At 58.9% G+C, this 10237-nt stretch overlaps 1 protein-coding gene across 1 annotated transcript in view; it reads right to left on the bottom strand.

The window, feature by feature from the left end:
• The window catches only part of ADGRA2 (adhesion G protein-coupled receptor A2), a 38082-nt gene extending 28360 nt beyond the window's left edge, over positions 1–9722 (bottom strand). Inside the window, 1 exon segment of the mRNA XM_003133366.4 lies at positions 9045–9722. Coding sequence (XP_003133414.2) covers positions 9045–9307 — 263 coding nt within the window. The 5' untranslated portion in view covers positions 9308–9722.

Here is a 10237-nt window from a genome sequence, read left to right on the forward strand (position 1 = left end):
AGAGTCGCAGACGTGATGCCAGCATCTCTCCCTCTTAGCCCCCCTACCCCACCCCACAGACAGCCCTAGCCTCCTCTCTCACCAGCACAGGGAGCCTTCCAGGTGGACGTCCTTCCCAACCACGCCACCCGCCTCAGACCCAGGCTCGCCCAGCTCAGCATCCTCAGCTTCTTCCTCTCCCTCCACCACCCCAACATCACGTTTTCACAGGAAGGGGGGCCAGTCCCTGGAGGCCCCTGTTCTCTACCCCAGAATCTGAAATCTGGCCAAGGAGAGGGGGCACACTGAGTCCATTCCAGAACTCCCTCCCGGCTCAGGTCCTATTTTAGGGAAGAGAAGCAAGCAGAGTTACCGCTTGCTAATGAGGCTGGAGGCCACAGGAGCCAAGGGCTGGCATCTGCAGAGGCCCTGTGGCCTCTGGGCAGCCACAGGAACTTGCCAGATCCCAGCTGGACATCAAAGATGACCCCATAGGGGTCACGTGGGCACTGCTCTGTGGGGTGTGAGGCCAGCACATGCCTGAACCAAAGGGTTCTCACATGTGCAGGAAGTCATACATGTCAGCATCCCCCTCCCGCGCCACCCAGCACACATGGATACAAGGAACACAGGCCAGGACACTGGGGCTCCGTGCTCTCCAGGAATTCTGGGCCTGGAATTTAGGCCATCACCAAGGCCCCCTAGGCTGGGAAGGTCCCGTCTCCAACACTCGCTGCTGGCACCTGGTCTTTGGGAGACTATCAGTGAGAGAAGAAGGCAGTCTGCTCACTGACACCAAAAAGGCCTCAGGCCCATAACCAGCCACACCACTGAGGTGAAACTGGACTTCCTGGCCCCGCCCACAGGCACAGTACCAGGGCCTTGAAGCATTTCCAGGGCCCCACAAGGGCATCTGAAACCAGAAGAAAAAAAAAAGTCACGACTGGGAATTCCCATCATGGCTTAGCAGTTAACGACTCCGACTAGGAACCATGAGGTTGTGGGTTCGATCCCTGGCCTTGCTCAGTGGGTTAAGGATCTGGTGTTGCCGTGAGCTGTGGTGTAGGTCGCAGATGCAACTCAGATCCCACGTTGCTGTGGCGTAGGCCGGCAGCTACAGCTCCAATTGGACCCCTAGCCTGGGAACCTCCATATGTCATGGGTGAGGCCCTAAAAAAGACAAAAAAAAAAAAAAAAAAAAAAAAAAACCAAGAAAAAAAATAACAACTTAACTATAAATGCTACAAACGTCAATCAACGAATGCTTAACTATATGACTACCAAATGTCACATTATGCCAGTGAGCAATCAACATTCTGTTTCATGAAGTGTGCATTTTAGCAAAGGGTACGCCAAACCTGGCCCTGCTCTGACCCACATCTCAGACTGAAGCCTGCCCTTTACGTCCACGGGGCCTAACTGCAGGGGACATAAAGGCTGGAGAGGATGCATGGCACTCCCGTACCTCCTTCATCCTGGCTGGAAGCTTGTCTGGCCATCCCTGAGCACCTACTGGTTAGAAGGACACCCTGGTAGGGCCTCCCTTCCCCGGGCTTTAGAGGACCTCTAACCTCGGCCTTGAAGCTGGGCTGTCCAGGCAGGGCCTGAGGTCAAGGTCAAGAGGGAAAACTGTCTTGCAGTGGCGCCTACACACAAGCCTCCCTGCCTCCTTTTCTCTAACCTATTCTCTCTCTAAGGGCACAGCATCTTGGTGGTCAGCAGGCAGAACCAAGAAACTGGGGCTGGGGTGGGGAGGAATACCTGCAGGTGTGGGTGGTGGGTGGTCAGTGTGCCCTGATGGGAATTCGGGGGTCCCCAGCACTAGGGCTTGAGCACACGGAATTGAGCCTGCCATAATCACTCACACTGGACATCCATTCATTCATCCTTCAAACCAACATGAACACCTACTATGTACTCGGCTCCATGGAACACATCAGTACTACAGACACAATGAGACCTAGTGTCTACCATCTCCCACACATGGAAGGTGGAGGAAGATGTGTGTGTGTATGTCTGCCCAGTGGGAGGAAGCTGGGTGTTAAAATCCCACCACTGGGGAATCAAGCTTTTAGGTGTTTATTTAAAATACAAATAAACCCGAGGAGTTCCCTTCATGGCTCAGTGGTTAACGAATCCGACTAGGAACCATGAGGTTGCAGGTTCGATCCCTGGCCTTGCTCAGTGGGTTAAGGATCCAGCGTTGCCGTGAGCTGTGGTGTAGGTCGCAGACGCGGCTCGGATCCCACATTGCTGTGGCTCTGGCGTAGGCCGGCGGCTACAGCTCCAATTAGACCCCTAGCCTGGGAACCTCCATGTGCCGCGGGAGCAGCCCCAGAAAAGGCAAACAGACAAAACAAAACACAACAAACAAACAAACATAAACCTGAAAGGACGAGTCTGTTATTAGTCTTTTCTATCTAAGTATAAAGGAGTTCTTTAATCCTTCCACCCCAGAGGTTTTTCTTGGGAGCTTGGAGGCCCTGATGCTGCCCCCTTTGTGAGTCTGGATGCAAGTCTCCATGATGAGACTGCAAGGATGCTGAGGGCAGAGACCAGGTCTCTCACCCCCTGGCACAGGGCTGGACACATGGCAGGCATTGGTGGAATGACTGGGTGGGTACCTGGAGAGGCAGAACTCCCGGGAAGGTGGGGATGGTCCATGAACTCTGGTTTTCCGAAGTCAGGAGGCAGTTTCCTCCTGTCCCCACTTCCCCACCCAATCCTCTGTACGGTGATTTTGTACAGTGGTCCCTAAGTACATTTGTACGGGTTAGGCTATCATGAGGGTGGCCGCCCCTCTCCCTGGCTCACTATCCATAGGAAGTAGACTAGTGTATCTCCCTGCCCTGTCCCCAGGGAGGACAGCTCTGACTGGTCAGTGTGGGAACAGGCTGACCCTGACCCAGAGCAGGAGCCCTATGGTCTAGCTAGGAGCTGTGTGACCTTGAACAGGTCGGCCCCTCTCTGGGGGGTTTTCTTCTCAGTAAAAAAAAGAGTCTGGGGAGTTCCCAACGTGGCTTAGTGGTAACAAACCTATTATCTCGGAGGATGCAGGTTCCACCCCGGCCCCTGGCCCCACTCACTGGGTTAAGGATCCGGCGTTGCCATGAGCTGAGGTGTAGGCTGCAGATCGGGGCTAGGATCTGGCATTGCTGTAGCAGTGGTGTAGGCTGGCAGTTGCAACTCCAATCCAACCCCTAGCCTGGGAACTTCCATATACTGTGAGTGTGGCCCTGGGGAAAAAAAAAAAAGAAAGGTCTGGATTGAAGACTCCCACTCCTTACGCTTAATGGTTTTTCCCATCCTGGAAGCTGAGTCTCCTCAAGTCTATCGTTTCTGCCCCAACACACAGTTCCCAGCAGGCAAAGCACCATGGGGGAGGGAGGTGGGGAGAGGCGAGGGAGGAGGGGGCTCTCCGACCTTCCCTTCACTTTCCAGCTGGGAGATGTCTGGACCCTCAAGTTCGGGCTGGAACTCCCTCCTCAGCCTCTCTCTCCAGCCGGTTCCCTGCTCCTCCGTGACAGATTGGTCCCCTGGCCCTCACCTGGCCCCATCCATCTTACACACCCCTTGCTGCCTCTCCCCGCTCCCAAGGCTGGGAACGCTGGGTCCTGGGAGGCTGCCGGCCTGAGCTACACTCTGCAGTGTCTCTGCTCCCCCCACCCCCATCACCAAGTCCTAAAAGCAAAGGAATGTTCTGGAGTTTGGGAAGGATGGGGGCCCCTCGGAGGAGGGAGGAAGGGGAGGAGGCAGCTTTGTCCTGTCAGTGTCTGAGCTCTAAATAGAACAGAGCGGCTGGGCTGGGGGAATAAAAATAAACAGCCCCTCTGAACAGTCCCTTCCTAGCAGTTACCGGATTTTCCTTCTGGTTCCTCAGCCCAGGGCCATTTCCCTCCTCTCTCCTCCCCTGCTCTCTGTTTGGTCCCAGGGAGGCAAAATGAGGGTGATGGAGGAGTGAGGGGATCCTGGTCCAGGCTGTGTGGCACTGGGGGACTCGCCTGCCCTCTCTGGGCTTTGGTGAAGGCGGCTCACTGAAAGGAAGGCTGGGGATCAACTCAGAGGCTGGAACTTCTTGCTCCTGCAGGAGAGAGATCTTATCCCAGTAACTCCCCTGTGGCATAAACTTCGAAGCACTCGCTCCCTTTACAAACGTGACCCCAAATTTAAGGATCAATTTACCAAGAGGTTCAAATTACATTGGTTTGCCTGGGCCTTTGGGGTAAGTTCTCAGGCTCACTAGGACTAGGAACTGCATCCCCCCAACACAAGGATGAGCTATGGTAGGCAGCAGGAAAAGACTTGGGGGGGGGTGTCAGGAGTGGCTGGGTTCTTTTTATCATTATTATTATAGTTGACTTACATTATTCTGTCAATTTCTGCTGTACAGCAAAGTGACCCAATCATACATGTATACACACTCTCCCTCTCATTACTGTCCTCCATCATGCTCCATCACAAGTGATTGGACACAGTTCCCTGTGCTATGCAGTGGGGCCTCATTGTCTATCCATTATAAATGTAAAGGTTTGTATCTATTAACCCTCAACTCCCAGTCCCTCCCCCTCGGCAACGGCAAGTAGGAGTGGCTGGGTTCTTGCGTGGGTGGGTTCTGGATGTTCAGGCCCAATAACCCGTCCTGGGTCCTGGCACCACTGGAGGGCTGAACTATAGGTGCCCAGCCAGCCACCCTCCCCAGTCCCTTTAGCGCGACAGGGACTCAACCAGTGAAGCAGGAGGGCTTTGTTCTCTGTTCTCTGCCTGGTGATCTTCCCGAGGTAGGACCCCGGGGCCCTGACGTCCTGCACAAGGGGGCGCCCTAAGGGTTCCTCAGCCCTTCAAGAAAGGCCTCAGGAATCCAGGAACCCAGGCTGGTAGCCTCCAGCTCCCCGCCCCTGGTATTGAGAGTCAGGGAGGGGCTGGGATTTTTCTGGGCCCCTCACTTCGGGCAAGCGGGAGGCCACATGGGGGCGCTGCAGCCGAGACCCCGCACCTTTGGGAGGGTAGGGGAGAGCGAGTTGGAGCTTCAGCCTCTTCCCTCCTTTCCTTCTTTCTCTTCGCTCCCTCCCCCTCCCCCTCCTCTCCCGCACAAAAGCTCTCTGTACACAGCCACTTCCTCTGGCTGCTGTCTCTGAGCCCAGACCTTATGAGAACCATATGGAGGAAAGAGGGTGGAAGGGAAGGGGGTGGGGAGGCCGCGTGGGCCCCGCCCCTCCAGCCAGCATCTCTCCCCACCCCTCAGGCTCTGTGGAGGCTGCTTGGCACACTTTGTCCCCAGCTCCCCCTAACTGGAACCCCGGGGGGCTGGGGTGTGGGGCGCTGAGGAAAGGACCCCATCCGGAGCTGGACGACTGGAGCTCCCCTCCGCCCATGACGCTCCTGAAGCTCACCAGAGGGTGAGCAAAGAGTCCCAGCCACTGCTGGGCACATCTGTGTGGCAAATGCCCCTTCTCTCCTAGGGGGGCAGCCTAGGTGGTGGGCAGCACCTCCCCCCAGGCCCCCCACCGCAATGGGCCCGCTGAGTAGGTGAGGGTTTGTTGGCTCTGGGAGAGTCTGGAGTGAGTGCCCCTGTCCCATGTCTGCCCCCTCCCCACCCATCCTTGGAATGTTCCCAGGTCAAAAGGGCCTGGGTCCTGCTGGGAAGGGACTGGGTTGTTTAAAGCAGCTTTTGTGTCCACTGGGTCCCAAGTCCAGCCAGGTGAACACTGAGTCTCTCACCTGAGAGGAAAACGAAGAGAACTCAACCAATCCTGACTCTGGAATCAGTCAGCTAAACTGTGTATGGCCATTGGCCAGACGTGGCCCTCTCCTCATCTGGCCGCCTCCTGCTCAGCTGTCAGATGTAAGGGCTGGGCCTGCCTGTCTCTAGGGCCCTATTCTGCCCAGGGGCCCGGGATTTTATGACACTGCCTGGTATCCTCTGAGGGGCTGCTCAGAGGTCCTGGGAGGTCCTCGTAGGAGATCTCCTTCTAGAGTTATCCATTATCAGTCCTCCCCTGGAATTCCTTATCCCTCTGCCCCACTCTTAACTCCCAGAGCCCAGAACCAGAGGGCAGGCCCATCAGCTGCTGCCCAGGGGAGGTGGGGGGGCTCGCAGTGGTCTGCATCCCCTCCCCCATGCAGCTTCTCCCTGTGATAAGCCTTTGCCCTCCGCCCAGGCCCATTAAGGCTCCTGCTCTGGACCAGCATTTGTACCCACAACTGCCCATGGATTGGGCCACGAGACTGGGGGGTGGGGTAGGACAGATGGATCAGGAAGGAAGCCAAGAGTTCTGCTTTCCTGGAAAACTGCAAATGAAAATCCACTGGGGGGGGGGAGCCAGGGGTGGGAAGAGGGGGGCCTTTGGTCTACAAAAACAGAAGGCAGGGGTTGAGATAACAGGGTGGAGGTGGACGGGTTTTCCGTGAGGGAAACAGGACTGTTCCCAGGATTGCCGTTGAATGGCCCAGAGGCTTTCTGAGCAGAGACAGGAGGCCCCTTGCAGACAGGCACCTTACCTAGCCCTTTCTCTGCCTGAACTGGGCCAGGCTTCCCCAGGTGGAGGTCTGAGTTCCTCCCCTTTCCAGGGGTGGGGTGGTGTGTGAAGGGGACTGGGGGCCCTTGCTGGAGGAAAGCAGGGGAGGGGAGGGAGGGGAAAGCCAGAATTTGAAGACCACTGGCCTGTTGTTTGCACCAGGTGATGGGCAAAAAGTGAAAGGGGAACATTGTGTGGAAAAAGTAATAAAAGAGTAAAGAGGAGGAGTTTGGGAGGCTGTGAAGGTTTTTGTGCTCTTAGCCTCTTTGCTGCCAGGCTGGAAGAGAGGAAGCCCCTTCCCAGCCCTTCTCTTCCTTCTTCCCTCAAAATGCATGCTGGGTAGGGTGGGTTTGCTGGAGGGACTGGAGCCCCAAAAGAGAATCCTTGCACAGCTTCTGCTTAAGAAGAACAGGGGCTCTTTTTCCTTCAGAAGCCAGCTTGGAGGAGGGGTGGCTGTCAGGGGATCAGGACCAGGTGGAGCCTGAGGGGAGCGTCCAAGGAATATGGCCATGACTGGTCTTACTCACCGCCCTTTCCTCCCCCCCCCCCACGCCCCGGCTCATGCACCAGCGGGCTCTCATGGGCAGCTCTGGTCTGCCCTGGCTGCTGTCCCCATGGAGATGTCCAGCTAGGCTCAGGTGGCCTGTTCCTTTGGAAGGTGACAGTGGCCTGGGACAAAAGGTGGGGTCTTCCTTTGGGGATGGTTTGGGATGGGAAGGTGAGCTAGTAGTTCTGTTGGCTGTCACTGTGTCCCAATATATTCTCATCAAGAGTTGGCCCTGCTCTGTCCTTGGAGTGGCGTCGATGGGAATTAGCCATGGCTGCAAAGCATTAGTTGCCATTCTAAGGTGTACAGCAAAACCACCTTTTAATGCTCCCCCACTTCCTTATGCCTTCAGCATGTGAGGGTTCCCTAATCCTAACACATGTGTGAGCACAGCCACCAGATCCAGAACACACACACACACACACACCTCCCAGAACTGAATAATCATAGCCCAGTGGGTAATCACACAGACACTGGCCCAGCTATTCCACGCAGCAAGCATTTTTCTCCTCCAGAACTGAGTGGGCTGGGGAATGCCCAGGCCTGTCTGGACACTTCAACACCAGTGGACACTCAGAGGGATCTGAATCCGCTGCCAGGGCTACTTTGCGGGACCCTGTCCGGTCCCAGCTGCTAGGCCCTGGAAAAGAGCGGAGACCTGGCTTCCAGCCCCCTCATGCACACAAACACCCACCCACCCCAGCTGGGGGAAAATACAGGCCGGGCGGCCAACGTCAGAGGCTGACCAGTCGTGTCCTGTCAGGAAGCGGGCAGCCTCTGAACTCACCCAACCAGAGGCGTTACTGTATTGTTCTGGACACAATCGGCTAGACTGTGCGCCAGCTCCAACTCCGGGCAAGGGGCGGTGGGGAAACGGTTGCCACTGGGGTCAGGAGGACAGGGAAGGGGAAGCGGCTCGTCGTAGGCTGGATCCGGGACAGGAAAGGAAGGGGCCGCCGCTAGGGCCGGACCCTCCACTCCGCCGCGTGCGTGGAGCTGCAAGCACGTGGTCTGCGCAGGAAATCGTCGCGGTGGGGAGGGGTCGCTAATTCTCTCGCTGTTGCCGGGATTTCGGACCCCCCTCGCGGAGGTTTGGGTTTGGGTTGCGGCGCGACCGGCCGCGCTAGTTGCCGTCAAAGTGAGAGTTTAATAAGGCCCCAGCTGAGAAGGGAAACTTGGGAAGACCGAAGGAGCCTAGCAGGCAGCCTCCTTCCGACCTCAGCCAGGTTTCTGTCTTCGCAATCCCTACGCGAAGAAGTCAATCGAGAAACAGCCAAAGCTCGTGTTATATCCGGGGAGGGAAAGAAGAGGGACGGATGCAGGACCCAAAACAGAGCTCACTTCACAGATGCGCGCGGGCGGGAGAGGGGCCCGAGAAGAATCGGGACGCTGGGGTCTTGTTCACCCCAGAAGCGCCTGCACCCCGAGGACAGACTTTTTCCGAGCCCACCCTCCCGCCTGCGCTAGAGAGAAGATCTGCAAGCGGGGCTGGCAGGCTTCAGGGTCGAATGGGGCGCCCCCAACTGGAGGAGCCAGGCCCGCGGAGTGAATCGGCGTGCCGCCAGGGACGCGTCCGCGGTGGTAAAGACCACAACCACCTACTGGGCCGCAGGCGTCGAGCTTCCCTGAGCCTTCCCCGAGCCTGCCCACTTCAGGTCCCCGAAGTCCGCAACACCAGCCCCGGCTGGAAACTCAAGGGGCGTGGGCGTCCCGCCAGCGCGCATTCCCCTTCACCTGTGCAGGTGAGTGGGCGTCCGCCTTGCCTCTCTTTGGGACGCCCCCACCCCCACTCCACGCCATGCTCCTTCCTCATTCGACACCCCTGGAGCTCTAATTTTCCCCCTGCTTCTCCAAGCCTCCCTTTTCTTCTTCTGGACCAGGCCTGTCCTAGAGTCTCTGAAGTGTTGGCATCCTCTCGGTCCCCCATTTCTCACCCCTCCCGTCTGGTTTCCTTTCGTCCCCTCGTCGGGGATCGGGCTGGGCTGGCCGAGTTTGGTACTCACAGGGTAACGGTGCTGTTAGGCAGAAGGCCGGGCTCCGGAGGCTCCGGGAGGTCCCCGCCGCCGCACACCACCCTCCTGCGTGCCGGGTTGGATGAGCCGCCGCTTAGCCCCTTGGGCCGCTCCCCCGAGCACTTGCAGCTGCGGATGGGGACCGGGCAGCCGGGCGCGCCCCAGGTCCCGGGCACCAAGAGCAGCAGCCAGGGTAGCAGCTGCAGCAGCAGGCGCGCGGGCGCCGCCCGCATCCTGCGTCCCGCGGTGCCCATCAGCCCATCGCCCCGCGGGGACCGACAGCGCTGGGGCCCGTCTGCGCGCCGGCCAGAGGGATCCGAGAGTGCGGGAGGCGTGCTCAGCGGGGGCCCGGGGCGCCCGAGGGCGGGGCGGGGGGCCCTGGGCGGAGGCAAGCCCCGGGGTCCCCGCCGCCGCGCCCCGGGGGCATGTCCGGCGAGCGCCCCGGCGGGGAGGACGCGGGCGCGGCTGTCAGCGCGGCGCGGGCGGCCCCAGGCGTCGCGGCCCGAGTCTCTGCGCGGTTCTCCCGGGCCGGTTGAGGCCGGACCCCTCCGCGGCGCTTGCTCGCTCTGCGCGGGGCTGGGACCTAGCGGATCGCGCCGGGCTCCTGCCGCCGCCGCCGCCGCCGCCGCCGCCGCCGCTCCGTGCCATGGATGGAGGCAGCTCGGCGCGGCGCCGCTCCCGCCGCCGCCAGCCCCCTCCCTCCCTCCCGAGCGGGCGCCCTCCCCTCGCCAGCTCGTCCGTCCGCGAGGCCCTAGCGCCTCCCGATACGCAGCCAGGCCTCTGCCCTCCTCGGAGCCTGAGCGGGCCAGCCGGCTTGAGGCCCCGCAAGTTCCCTGCACCCGCCTTGAATGTAGACTTTTTCTCACTCCCGCCCCTCTCCCCTGAGGCAGGAATCTTCCTCCTGACAACCCATCTCCGACCTCAAAGCCAACCGCCGTCACTTTTCACAAAATCTTCCCTCACTCATTCCTGTCCAGCCTGCACCCCATATCTCTGGGACTTTCGTTGACCTGCGGGCTTGGCCAGAGATGTCCATGTTTTGGTTTAACTTTGTTCACTGCTCTGGGGTTGCTGAGGCTCGGCTTCCCTTGACCCCTGACCTGATGGGCCAGTCTGGAGGCCGGCACTCACTGCAGGATCGTAGCCAAGTCTTAGGAGGCTCAGACCCTCCTTGCTGCTGGCTG

This window comes from Sus scrofa, chromosome 15, assembly GCF_000003025.6.
Source record: "Sus scrofa isolate TJ Tabasco breed Duroc chromosome 15, Sscrofa11.1, whole genome shotgun sequence".
Lineage (NCBI taxonomy): Eukaryota > Metazoa > Chordata > Mammalia > Artiodactyla > Suidae > Sus > Sus scrofa.